This window comes from Diadema antillarum, unplaced genomic scaffold, assembly GCF_040938485.1.
Source record: "Diadema antillarum isolate AM-2024a unplaced genomic scaffold, OU_Dant_1.0 seq00001108_RagTag, whole genome shotgun sequence".
NCBI classification, from domain to species: Eukaryota; Metazoa; Echinodermata; class Echinoidea; order Diadematoida; family Diadematidae; genus Diadema; species Diadema antillarum.
This window is the reverse complement of record NW_027271924.1, coordinates 115,495-130,389: the sequence shown is the minus strand read 5'-3', so window position 1 is coordinate 130,389 and position 14,895 is coordinate 115,495. Positions and strand designations below refer to the sequence as shown.

At 39.0% G+C, this 14,895-nt stretch overlaps 1 protein-coding gene across 1 annotated transcript in view; it reads right to left on the bottom strand.

Moving 5' to 3' along the window:
- The window catches only part of LOC139743818 (CLIP-associating protein 2-like), a 90,688-nt gene extending 76,650 nt beyond the window's left edge, over positions 1-14,038 (bottom strand). The window contains exons 1-6 of the mRNA XM_071654275.1: positions 12,452-14,038; positions 6,318-6,367; positions 4,021-4,122; positions 3,194-3,269; positions 1,314-1,384; positions 574-666 (exon numbers count right to left, since the gene is read on the bottom strand). Coding sequence (XP_071510376.1) covers positions 574-666; positions 1,314-1,384; positions 3,194-3,269; positions 4,021-4,122; positions 6,318-6,367; positions 12,452-12,515 — 456 coding nt within the window. The 5' untranslated portion in view covers positions 12,516-14,038. The remainder of the gene's footprint in view (positions 1-573; positions 667-1,313; positions 1,385-3,193; positions 3,270-4,020; positions 4,123-6,317; positions 6,368-12,451) is intronic.
- Between the last annotated feature and the right edge of the window lie 857 nt (positions 14,039-14,895).

The following is a 14,895-nucleotide window of genomic DNA, read 5'->3' as shown; positions in this document are numbered from 1 at the left end:
GTATGGGCAAACAGAACTCCTCCTAATTCCTCAACGAGACAGGAAAATTACAGGCTTTCCTTTCTTTTCGTTCCCGTCGAGCCTTCAATCCCACTGCAACAGAGTAAAGATTTCCGACTTCCCATCCCCCAAAAAAATTCTTACATTTGTAATAAATGCTGGCTGGTGATTGACAAGCTGTCAGGAGAGTTTTGCCAAAGTTGGCAGCTTTACTACCCCCCCCCCCCCCCCTTTGCTCTTTCTTTTTCTTCTTCTTCAATCAGGGTAATGATATAAAATGACATTCAGCTGCCAAAATGTTACAAGTACTTTTATACACTTTTTCCTATTTTCTTTTCTTCTTCTCCTTCTTCTTTTTGATGGGTGGGGGGGGGGGGGGGGGGGGGAGGGTTAATGGTTCTGTACTTGGAAAAGACATCTCAATCATGTACTCTTCGCTTCCAAAGAGGATATTTTCCCAAAACAATTTTGATAGACGGCAGAGCAAGTTCCCTTGGGAAACAAGGCGACAGGTTTAATAAAAGCTGCTACAGTGCACAGCAGGACGATGAGAAGCCGATCTGAGATACTCACGGTGGTGACCCTGTTCTCCCAGTCCTCCTTGTCATTGCCGAGGATGGCGGTGACCTTGTGGAGCTCATCCTCCAGTTGTTTGCTTGAGAAGATCTGTTGACATTGATGGAGCAAAACGAACATCAGCATAATGTTATATCTCCTCTGAACCCCTCTTCATCCCAATAGCTTTGGAAAACTGCGCAGTCAAAATCCACACTCCACTGATTTTAGAAAATTATTAAATGAAAAGTGGTATAATGCTCCAGAGTAATAACCAAATTTCGCAAACATTTTGGTGCAAATGAATTCTTGGGTTGAATAAACTTGTTCACCTAATGACTAAGTTAAATTTAAAAAAAAAAAAAAAAACCTCTGTCCAAACACCTTGCAAGTTCCTCATGGCAAGTTAGGGGGAAAATAGACTTTCTATTATGTATTTCTTTCACTCCCATGTTATACTTCAATGCATCAATCAAAAGTGCACTAATTATTATTCCCGAGTACTGCATCACAACAGGTAAGACTTCTTTTCAATACATTACACCAGTTTCACAGTGCCTGCAGCAGAGTTTTGTAATTCACTTTGTGACTAGATGTTCTCATTTGATTTCAATGCATCAAAACCTATCAAAAAGAGTAGACTGCTTTCAAGATCTCCTAAAAACTCTTCCAAAGACTGCAGTATGAGAGGACAGACTTGCACGATACTCAAATGAATGGCAAAAGTATCTTGATTTTCACGAGAGTTAGGAGCTTACAGAGGCACTGGGGACATCTTCAAAGGCTGCCAAGAAAGACTCCTCGTCTACTGCTCCAGCGTTCCCACTCCCTGCAGGAGGGGGGAAAAAAGAGAGGAAAGGTATAACAGGAACACTTTAATAGATCATCATGTCCACTACCGTAACATAAGATACAATGAGAAAGAAAAATAAGAAAACCTAATACGTCTGCTTTTGTTGTTATCACAGGGCAGTTTTGATTTGCCAGGACTCCTTAAACCTTTTGCTACCAATAATTCACAAGCTACTGAACAGAATCCCCCCTACCAGCTAGGCAGTTATCTTCCACTCTCTAGGTAGGAGTAGGAGACGACAATTTGTGTCTCCTTAACATTTTCAATTTCAGTATACATAGCCCATTCAGTCGCATGTTTTACTGCTGACACTGCTCAATCTGCACAATGTCTCTCTAAAGCTAAATTAGAAGCTACAATACCGGGTATACAAATTTACCTTACTATCATAATCATTACCAGTAACTACATGTATTTCTGCAATTTGTTCACATGTTGAAAGTTCAAATCTGATGCTTTTTATAACAAAAAAGAAAAGAAAAGAAAGAGAGATGATTTAGGTATCAAAACCTGGAGGTGGGTGGTAGCTGGGGCACAGTGCTTGCAATGGGAGGGTGCAGGGTTCAAACTCTGCCACAGCATCCGCATCCCTCAAGATACGCTATCCATCACAACGAGCTCCTCTATGTATACCCAGGTGTATTAATGAACGAGTAGTTGATAAGGAGCTCCGCTTTAATATTCTCGTTGCCTGTAACATGTGTGTGCTGCACAATGGAAACCCGGTTGGAATGCTACCAGTCAAAGCAGGGAAGTGGGGGAGTTAGAGTGCCATCAGCACGGGTTTGACTCTGGCAACTGCTGTCCTGGTACGCCGATAGGCCATTTCAGTACCACAATGTAGTGGTAAAGAACTGGTAAAAATATGACTGTTATAATTGTCATCATCATTACCAAATGCCTTTTGCCACCATCTACAATGAGTAACCACAGTGAAGAGTAAAAACAACAAATGAAAGCAAGATAATATCAAAGCAGAAGAGTGAAGATGTGCTATGAGTTTTCATCAATTGTCTCCCTCTGTACAAACGAATTTGTAAGATCGCAACTGCTGATCTACATCTGAACGAATATGTCAGAAAAAGGAACCAGTGGGAATCGAACCTGTCATCTACTGCTTTCCAGGCAGCCATACTACAGTACCACCAGGCTATCCATGGTTGCTGAGAGTGACACGATGAATTTGGAACAAATGCCCAGGCTCTGAAATTCCGACACTGTTTTAAGTAGTCCAAGGAGGACAAGGCATGTTAAATGGAAGTAACCACTGGTTGCTATTCCCGACATGTTTATTAAAGGGATGGTACAGTATTGGTAGAGATGAGAATTGGGCTTTTAACTTTTTGCGAGATACCAAGAAAACACTTATGATATAGTACAGAGCACACCATTTTAAAATGAATTCAAAGTTTATCTGATGAAAATCGGGTTTGGAATGACTGAAACATCCAAAAACAAGGTAAAACAAAGCTACCTGCCAAAGTGTGGGTCCCATACTTTATTAGAATCGCTCTTTTTTGGATATCTCAGCCATTTCAAAACCAATTTTCATCAAATAAACGTTGAATTCCACATAGAATCACATGCTCTTTCATATTTCATAAGAGGTTTCTCATTATTTCACCATAAAATGTTAGAAACCCAAAATTAGGTCTCAACCAAAACATTACGATCCCTTTAACAGGTACATTGTAGATCGGCAAATTGCGATCTTACAAATTCATTTGTACAGATGGAGACAATTAATAAAAATCATAGCAAAAACAACAAAGCGAGCCCAGCTACCTGTCGAGGGTCTGCTGATGGATTTCCTCTGCGTTGCTGATGATGCCGTGCGTTTGGAGGATGCCTTCTGTCCCGCCTGAAATTTGATAGATTGATCAACGTATTAAAGGGACCAATGAGAGCCAGAATCTCTCATAACATAAAGATCAAAGAAGATATTCACCTGCCCTTTAACCCATGTTAGCAGAAGATTGCAGATTATACATTTTATAAACAAGGACAGGGAGTTTATAGTGTGCAGAAAAACAAGAAGGAAGAAAAATAAAAAGCATACCAAAATTTGACAAGGCAGATGGGGAACATATTAGGGTGGGGATGTTACACCCAAGTGAACAATAAAAAAAAAAAAAAAAAAAAAAAAAACTTTTTTTTTTTTTGAAGGGTAAGTATGACAATTAGTAATATACGAACACTCATAAATATAACGTGAGTTAATAAAGGTGATGAAAGAACAGCAAAGTGAAAAGTAACTACTCACTCGGTAATGTGCAGCAAAGTGGATGGTTATGAGGTAATTGATTGTTCTATGGATTAATTCATGACAGCATGGTTTTGATGAGTATTGGTAATTGTATGGTAACTGATTTTTTTATTACTTTTTTTTCACTAAATGGATAACTGCACTGATACAATTTATATGGTCATCCCTGCTCTATGAGACTAAATGCCTTTAAAAAGTCATAAATTAGCTGGGTATGCACACCCTGGGAAATTACTTTGACACACACTCACTGTTAAGAGGTGGTGAACTCTTGTTATACAACACACGCATGCACAGCACACATTAATTTTATGAGTAGGGGGAAAGAAAAAGTGCAATCTCTCACCTCGGCTAACCCTCTCATTGCGGTTGCCTTGGCAACGGCATTTTTGGCTTTTATGTTCCATGCAGACGTACTGACTCTTCGCGGACTCTGCTTTTTTTCAGACTGTTACCAGGCAATAGTGGAAGTGTAGGATTAGCAAAAGCATGCAAACACAAACAAACAAACATACAAACAAAAATAGGGGCAACAAGCAAAGGAAGAAATCATAAACTCTGTGACTTGTAACTCAACAAATTGTAACATAAAAAAAGGAAAATAAAAAGTAAAAAAAAAATCAGGCATCTTAAAAAAAGGCTCATAGTTCCCATGAATTACATGGATGCAGCATTTTTGTCATTTTTTGTAGGAATTTTTCTTTTCTGCATTTTGACAAAAAAAAAGTTGATTTGCGGTGCATATATGTAATATGTGGAACTTTGAAAATTATGTAAATTCCAAGGATGAGCTTTCCTCTATTTTTACAGAACAAAAATCACTAAAAACAACACAAATAAACTAAACTGATATTGTTAGAATACATGCATATACACTGTACATATCTGTGATATAGAGGGTATGTGATTCTTGTAAACATGTGTTTGAAATGCAAAGTAACACAATGACACAAAACAAAAAGGACAATGTTTCTTCAACATTCACAATACTCTATGCATAAAAAACATAAAATACTAGTACTGCACTTGTGCAAGTAAGTGTGTGTTTGATGAGGATAATTAGGTAGACAAAACAACATGTGTGTAAGTATATAACTAACACTACAAACATGCATAACAGGGGATAAGATGGTGCAAACTTAACAGGGATCAAAGGAGGTGATGAGAAGGGTATTAGTTCTCATGTTCATATGCCTTTGAATAGATTAGGGATGTCTTTCTTTTTTTTTCTTTTCTTTTTTTTGGGGGGGGGAAGTGGATCTGTCCTTTTAAAAATATTGTGGCAGAACATGACAAATTTAGCATATGGCTTATATAGGATGAGAATGAACTTAGCCAATCTATTCAAGTTTTTATAAATCTCCTGTTGGGGATTGTAAAAGAAGACCAATCAGGAGCGTGGCTCCATTTTAAACTTACTACAATTCTCACATCTCTGGTGTATACACATTACATGTGATTGCATGAAACTTTTATGAATATAATTCAGGAGCGCATTACATAATCGACATCTTAGAATGCCCGGCAATCACTCCTCTAATTATTCATATGCCTTTAACTGCAAAATGGGATGAATTTTGCTTTGTGATGTATATCTGTAGAGCAAAAGACCTGTCGGAAAGCAATATTTCCAGAGATACAGGAGTTAGTTAAGATAATTACAATATTTGTAAATCTTGCAAGGGTTTCATCCACCAATACATTAGACTTGTCACAGTGCTTGATGCATCTATTGTTGCCATCCAGATGTTAGCTACTATTATAAAGGATATAAAATTTTGTGTTTGGATGGCATTTAGTTGAAATAAATTGCTCATAAATGCTGATTTATGAATGAATGTCTCTTTGGGTTCGATGACCACACAATTACGAAGAAATTTACAGCGGATCAATCACAATATGTCCACACTTTAAATGCTGTAGGGTAGACCCATTAATCAATATTCAAATATGTACATGTTCTGAAAATATTTTAAAACCGATTTTGCTTCAGACACCAACTCCTTAATTTCTGCAATGTTATGCAAATGTAGGTCTGTATCTTCATTTTTTTTTTCCAGAGGTGAGAAGTGGGGGGTGGATGCGAAAAGAGGGGGGTGGGGTGGGAGAGGTGGTTTAGTCATACCAAGATGGAACTCAACAGGGAGGTGTACCAGACTCGAAGAGTTGAAATGAAAAAGGGCATGCTTCATTTTAACAACCAAAACATATTAAATGCAACTACACTCCATCACATACAGTAGCCATTAGCAATGAGAGATGCTTTCGAAATTAAACACACGCTGCCACAGTCACACAAAAAGAACCAAGGTAAACCACATACAGTCGGCAGTTATGATGAACATCAATATAGCCTCTACAAAATCAAAAAATTCATCATTTACAAAATTCACATCTTCCATATCAAATTGTGAATTCCACACCCTATCCCCACCCCCCCCCCCCCCATGCACATTTCAATAGATGTGCATAGATGCAGTGACGCTCTAGGATGATCACGTAAAGTGTATGTCATGAGGTTGTGGTTGTTTGTTTTTTCCCCATATATGATATGCACATGCTTTCAGTGTAGTCTATTCTAATGCATCACCATCAAGTGGTAACGCTTCTACCATTCTGCCGTGTGAATGATTGACTACTTACGGGTTTACTGCTGTCTGGTTCGTCGGCAGGCGGAGCCTTGGGTGCGGGAGCTGGTGGAGAGAGAGAGAGAATGGGACAGGAGGGGCGGAGAATCGGTTAGTGAAAGCGACAACCTGAGTTTTTGAGTACCTGTTCTCTTTGTCCAGCATACACCAAGGTTTTCATATATGTACCACACCACATACACATTCATGTGTTCACTGAATAACATATTAGCACTGTTTAGACATGTACAAATAAAACACCACAGATGAATCAAGATGAACTCAAATAATGTTACATGTGCAGGTAAATGTAAATGAAAAAGAAATGTGATAATACGTATCAGAATCAAGGTCATAACCTAAAAGGAAAAAAAAATCTAAATGTTATAGGAGATGACCGTGTGAGCTGCAGTAGCCTGGTATGATGCAGATGGCAACACTTGGTTGTATTTCTGGCTCTTTCACATTTTCTAGACATTTAGAAACAAATTCATATCAGTCCATCGTGGCAAGAGTGTACTAAAATTGTACTGGAATGTGTCAAGACTAAAACATTCAGTCAATCATAGGGTCTCATACTGTGAAGGACTTTGTGATAGACTGCAAATCATGTTTGCTGATGAAAATGGGGGAAAAAAAGTCTATGCAGGCCTACAAGCACGAGAAATCAATAGATTCATTGGTGAGATATCCAGCTGCACAATGCTGAATGTCAAGTATTGAAATGAATGCCTAGCAGAAAATGAATCTTGAATACACGGAATGGAAATTGAATACACATATGCAATTGATTTAAGGCTGGCAGTCCAATGGACTCACTGAAACACCTCTGATTTTCAAAAGGCCCCTCATAAACTGCAGTGTTAATCAATTCTGTGCAGCAGCCAAATGGAGTCCCGCCAGTGAGTCCATGGTATAACGATACAAAATTATTGCACAAATTCATTCCATGGTGCTGATGGCTGCTTTCTGGGTTATCAATTCAGACGATCGTATGTATTCAGAATGCCAGCCCCCTTTGCCCATTCAAAACATCGCGCAGCTTATTTTTTCTTTCTTTTGACATTGATTCAGGCAGATTGGTACTGAAAATGGCCATTATATTTAAAGTTCATGTGAAACTATGTACAACACAAAGTGCTCAGAGTCTTTGCAGTCTGAGTAAAGAGCAACAGAATACAGTCCAACCTTGATTATCTGGCCAAATAATATCTGGACTTCTCTATTATCTGGACGTGTTCATGCAATAAAGACCAAAATAATATTTTTTTTTAAAAATGATTTCAAACTTAAATAAAACTCCTACAAAACTCACAACATTTACCTATATTCCCGACTGAAACACGTTATGAATTTTACATTAAAAATGTTCCATTTTCCAGAAATGCACTATAATTCTAAGCAGGCTAGCATACTTTAATAGCTACCACTGGGTTGGCAGCTACATGACATTGTGGATGTACATAAACATTGTTTCTCCCATATCTAACCAAATCGCTTTAATATCCAGATGGGTGCCGATCCCGACATGGCCAGATAACAGAGGTCGGATTATATATTACTACATTACTTTAGAGTCCCATTCCCTCAAGTATTGTGTGATATTAAGGAAACACTTTTATATGTCATGAACACAAGTAATAATTACTAGGCTAGTCTTAGGGCTTAAAAAAAGCTTCAGAAATCATATTTCCATTTTGCAGCGCAGCACCAAAAATCATCAAGGCATAATGAACGGATTTTTATTCTTCTTTTATCAATCTATATCTATCTATTTATCTACATTCTACTATATATTTCTGTATTTCTTTCTATTTTCTTTCTTTCTGACTCCTCTCTGTTTCTTTCCAGGTCCTTTCTACTGCAAATGCCTTCCTTGTCTGTCAGCTCCCTTTGGGAATATCATCTCCGGATTTTTATTCTTCTTTTGTCAATCTATCTCTATCTATTTATCTACATTCTACTATATATTTCTGTATTTCTTTCTATCTCTTTCTTTCTGACTCCTCTGTTTCTTTCCAGGTCCTTTCTACTGCAAATGCCTTCCTTGTCTGTCAGCTCCCTTTGGGAATACCATCTCCGGATTTTTATTCTTCTTTTGTCAATCTATCTCTATCTATTTATCTACATTCTACTATATATTTCTGTATTTCTTTCTATCTCTTTCTTTCTGACTCCTCTGTTTCTTTCCAGGTCCTTTCTACTGCAAATGCCTTCCTTGTCTGTCAGCTCCCTTCCAGAATATCATCTCCCAATCACCCCCCCCCCCCTCCCCACCCGCCCAGACTCATCCCTGAAGTTCATTCTCCCCCTGTTGCTGACCTAGCTCCTACCGTTGTTAATCCCATAATGAGGCGGGGCTAATTATGGCACAGTGTTCCATTACCACACAGCAGCCATCAACCTTCTCTGCCGACTCAAGGCATGACATCACTCCCTGCCAGCCAGTGAGGTACAATGTAGTCTACCTTTCCAGACACACCTTGTCTCTGACATCAGAGACAATACCTTGCGCTCATTCATTCACACATTTCTGGGATACTCATGAGATGCACTGTGAGCACACAGCAGACTGGAAAAGCATAATATGTTTTATGTACATATATATGCATGCTTGCTGGTTTGGTGGTTTGTTGGATTTAAGTTGTTTGTAAGTTTTAAAGTTAGTATGTTAGTCTGTATGCATGTATGCAAAATGTATGTATGAATGCAGATGTATGTATGTATGAATATTCATATATACAAGTATGTATGTATACTATAGATTACTTGAGTGATAGCGCCCGTTACTAAACAATGCATAATAATGCTGGATGGTCAATAGGGGTGCTATCAAACTTCAAGCACACGCTGAACCATCATTTGTACATCCTGCCATGGAAGTTCTTGAAGTAAAACAAGATCTGAGTGGGACAGACTGACAGACAGACAGACAACCTGAAAACATGTTTGCTGCTCCTTTGGGGCAGAGGCGAAAAAGAAAAAATAAATAGAAATAACAATAATGTAAATCGGCACCAAAGAACAGCACATTGGTACAAAGAAGATGTAGGCAACTGTTCCAAGCCATACACACAACACATTGCATAGTATTGGCCTCACTGATGAAATATGACACCATCACATTTTAAACTGCATTAGACAGGCTCTGCCTTTCAAAAAAAAAAAAAAAAGGGGGGGGGGGGAGAGGAGTTATTTATCAGGGGTGTAAGTCATGCATATTCATTATCTTTATCTCATGTCCCACATCCATCAAGGAGGGTACATTAAACTCATCCCCCGGTGATCCCTAATACCACCATCAATTTTTTTTGGTCTGTCATCATCACTATCACCACGAGAAGGGGCAAGCAGGAAATTTCAAGAAACAACCTCATAAACACTAAAAGTTGAAATTTTTTGTTCATTCATTTTTCTATTGGAATCAGTTTTAAGTCATCATTTACATAATGTTAAGTAACACCTTTTGGTGATGTGATGATCACATTTACTGTCTTTGTTTTGTTTCTTTTAGGTTTTTACATATTCTGTTGTTGGTTTGTCATTCTAAATTTCATATGTAATTTACATGTGCCTTTTATTCGATTTTTAAAAATCTTTTTTTCTCTCTCTTTGCTCTTTTCTTTCCGAGGCTTCAATTTATTATGTATGATTATTAGGAGCAGGCATTTACAAGGCTCATTGCTCTTCCCTATTGACCCCTCCCCCAAACTTATGTTTTGTTTTGCTTTGTTGTTGTTGTTGTCCCTTTTTGCATCTTAATCAAATCAATGCACATTGCTATACTTTTGTGTTTTTATTTCCATTACAGGTTTATTGTTTTCACAGTACCAACTGTCTCTTGTATTTACGATGACTGGACATAAACTTGAATTGAATATTCCAGACCATATCTTGGAATTTCTTCACATTCGTCCTTGTCAACTTCGCTCGACCATCAAACTTTATTCATCATTACTTTTACTCCCGGTATCTAAATTCTCGCACCCTACCGTCCTTCCATGAAGGGCTGACTCAGTGATAGGCATGATGAATTCCCACGCTTCAGCCACACGAACTGGCGCTCGGCATCTAACGGCTTTTTCCCAATCAGAAAAAATGAGGCTGGAGGGAACAGCACCCATTCATACAACCATCACACCTTGCTGCTGCTACAACGTAAGCACATCAATTCATCTCCTACACGATAACAACCCACAAGGTCGCTGGATATTGCCTCATCAGCTGTGACTGCACTTTTTTCGTCAGAAATCAAAGTGTTTACCACTTTCCTCCCAGGATTCATAATCTATCCTATTAAGTGAAGATTAGCTCTGAATATGATCTTGCACAAATTGTGTTTTATTAAAAAAAAAAAGCACCACATCATCTGCATTCTAGCATTAAATCTGCTAAGCGAAGATCTACCAAATTCATGTTTTTTTCTAGTGAACACTAAAGCATTGCACATGAAAATTATCAATCTGATAATAAATCTCATGAAATAAAGGGATATCTCAGTTTATCTGATTGTAATTTGTTCTGGGTTTAATGGCATATATTTTGGCAATGCAACCCTAATTCAAGTCTATTACTATGTGTTTTACATGGGAAAGTGCAATGCTATGAATGTAAATGTGCAAAAGAATGCATCATTCTTTACAACAAAATGTGAAACCTTCATTATGATACTTGAACATATTAAAGCTCAGTATAACTGAAGATAAGACTGACAATATCTGGATTTATATTGAAATTCCTTGCACTATTGGAAAGGAATCCATATTGCAAATTGCAGCTTTTCAACACAAAGCATAACTGCACAGCATCCAATGCTTACAGTGGATGTGTTGCACAATCGCAAAATATCAACAAATTCCCTTTTTTTTTTAAAAGCCAACTAAACTACATATGATCTGACCACATGCCCAATCACCTTAAGACAAGAAAGGTATGACAAGAATGTCAAAACATTGAAACCAAACGCTAGATGACTTGCATACACATGTAGCATTCCATATCGACCAAAAAAAAAAAAAGTTTGTTATCATACCACTGACTAGTTTTGCTGGGTACCATGTTTAGTCTTTTCAGTGCCCTATTCCACCTTTTGATACCATTACCCAGACAACAATCCCAGTATCACTATCCAGGTGTGCGTGCATATTATATTCCCAGAAATGCCCAGTTCACATCTGTAACTTCACCAACAGAGTTTAGAGACCAAACCCACGCACTCAAGAGAAACGCTGCTGAAAGTAAGATGTGTGAACATATCCTTGATCACTAAATATTTCTCCTCTGGTAAATGTTTTACAGAGGACAAAATTGTGGAACAGCACACACCCTCTCATCCGTAAACCATTGTCACTACATACTTCTAAACTTTGGTGAACCTTCGGTGACTTCTTCCATAAGTAGAGGACAAGTACATGTTTGAAGTTCATTCATTGTGTTTACATTATCATGAATACGCTATCAAGAAACCTGGGATTGGCATTTGAATACATAATCCCAATTATATCTGGGGCATACATGTTTGATATCTATCAACTAGGCCTTCCATTCCACAGGCACTTGTAGCTCTGTGGAAGAGAGAATGAGATCTACAATTTGTATTTGCTTTCTGCACACACCAAACCGCACCAAGCCCAGAGCAAATACTGGGGCGGGACTTCATTGTTTGGAAACTTGCATTACCTGGAGTAATCTGTCAGAACTGTTCCAACATGCCATCCTTCATTATTTCTAATAACATTCTCCTCCTTTTTACTCCTTCATAACGCCATCGGCTCATTATAATGCCAGGCACAATAATGTTTCAACTAGAATACAAAGTCATATAGTTTTGACAGTCTGCAATACTAAAGCACAATTTGTTAATGTTTTTTTCTGTTTAAACCTCTTTGACAAGACAAAGAGAAGTATGCAGACTTAAAACTAAATTTATCACATAGACCACTTCAGATAATACAGCTGCATCATTATAACTTATGAACATTAATAAATAGCAGCATCATTATAACTCATGAACATTTATAAATAGAATAGTCAGTTGTATGTCCTCACAATTAAAGATACTACCCTTCACTTCCAGTAATTTTTGTCTCTCACAGATGTTTTAAACACCTTGATTATCTCATACAAAAGTACATCTCTGACTTTACTCACGATATCTTGGGTTGAAGAGATATTGACGAGGAAGAGGGATTCCTGAAGCCCTGTATTGTGCCATAGTTGAAATTCAGACAGGTCGACGATGTGTGAAATGTCACAAAAATCGCCAAGCAAGTAGAGTAATTCTCTAGTTTACTGCTCAAGTCACGACATGAATAGTTGAGGAAACTAGCAAAATTTACAAGTCGGTATCACATAGTTGTCTTGCTGTTCCTCTCTCAAAGATATTCCAACAACAAGGCCAAAACATACTTTGCAGTTCTCGCTCTTGCAATAAGTCAACAATTTTCGTGAATCTGACAGACCAAAGCGATGTTCTCACAAAGTGAGTGCAGAAACCAGAAATTCTGGCAGTTCCTTCTGACAGTTGATCCCACAAGCACGAAATCTCACACCTCGCGCAGGGTCAACATGGTCAGAAACACAATGGCATGTACAAACGCACCAGTGGGAGCTCTCTGTTTAGTCAAGCAGTTGTGTGATGTTGTCACCTTCTACACAACTCTGCTAACCTCCGCTGTGAAGAAGAAGATACCACTATTTCCTCGCTGTATCACTTCCAAATATACCTCAACTTACGCTACACCTGCAAAATGCCGCAAGCGAAGAAGTACAGACACAGGGGGAGAGAGATCGACAAGGAGAGAGGGGAAGGGAGGGCAAGTCAGTTCCGTAGGACTGCTATGCTATTAATGCTGGCATCCCAGGAGACCACTGATGCAAAAACGGGTTAAATTGAATTCACACGTGGTCCCCAAGCGGTCGTGTATCTATGCGCAACACACATCCACAATCCAACACACCAGTCTCTTATTATGTATCCATTTCAAAACGCAGGGTGCTCTTTCTCCAGTGGACAAATCCCAGCTCCAATTTTTTTTTCTCCGAGGGGTAGAGAATTTGATAACAAAATTGCACAAAATTGAAATCGACGAGGTATCACCGTGAATGCGACATGCCTCCTCTAATCAAGGAGAGCGAGGCAGATGACAGGTGAGAGAATTCCAGAATATTTCACCTCAATGACTTTGAGGCTAGGGACAGAATCCAAAGTTCAATGATCACAGTGTATAATCCACTTCAGACAATCAACAATTGTCAATTATCATTCCTTGAGTGAAATTTATTACCTCAGCAGTGCAAATACTTATCATCTTGTGAGTCCGAGATTTACATGTGAGATTGGGTTCTCTGTTTTCTTTTTCCTCTCTTCACTAAAGACATCTAACTTTGAACTGGATAAAATGAGGCTGTTTATAGTAAACGATGTAACGTCGCAGCGATGACACTCACAGATTGCAGTCCCAGTCTTCATCGATCATATGCAGCTCTTTTCAGACTTTCGCCGTTTGATGGAAGAGGTTCTCCGCCTTCAAAGCTGTACAATCCTTTGGCTTTCATAGATTGAAGGAGAAATGTCGAAAACTATCCCCTCTGCACTAGCATGTGACACATTTAACGAAGTAACGTTGCACGAATGCAAAAGAAAAAAAATTGTGTGAAGAAGATGCATGATAGCACACGTGCCCACTCCCAGCTCGCAAAATTGGAGTCGGGCGTTTTAGCACACCTCACAGTAGCAGCTGCATCAGGGAGGTGGTAGATAACTTTGGCATCACTCATCACAACAGCATCTTCTTTCCGCTCCTGACCTTTTGCACTGGCAGACTGATGAGGACGGTGGCGTGTGAGGGTGCAAAGCCCATTAGGGAGACTGGCGAAGCTACAAAACTTGAATGGATGGAATGAAGGCAGGCAAGCCGCTGCCATGAGACTGGCCAAGACACAGCAGCCAGGTCTATCTTTAAAAGCCTCGTATCCATTAAAGAGCCGACTCTCACCACTTCAAGAGATTCCTCAGGAGTAGACAGTGAAGGACACACAAGTGATGCTCTCCTGGTCAGCAATGCCACATCGATTCAGGTGCAAATATGAGATGGGATGCACATATACACAAAGAATCCTTTCCAACTGTGAGTTGAGAATAGACGGGCACTATCTTTTTCCTACCGAGAAAGATTAAAAGCCAAATGGTCTAACAACAAGAAACTTGCAGACTAACATTAAGTTTATACAAATCAGTCTTCTTTGAACATGCCATGGATAGGGAAAGGACATGAAAGCACAGGGCATAGATAATGCTGCAGCATCTCATATTTCAGAGAGAGGGAAGAGAGTCACAGATGGCAAAAGCCAGACCGCCCAGCCCAAACAAATACTGTGAAATTTTTTCCAGCGACAGTCGCGTCTCCTGCTGCGAAGATCCAAGGCCGGAATAATATTCACAAAAATGTTCCCTGTTCTCACACAGAACCTAGTCTGCCCGTATCTCCAACATGAGGTACCCCCTCGGAGGTCGATATTTGAAGGCGACACACTAGAGATGATCATACTTCACAGATCCACAGAAGATGCAATATTACACGGCCACCGCACTG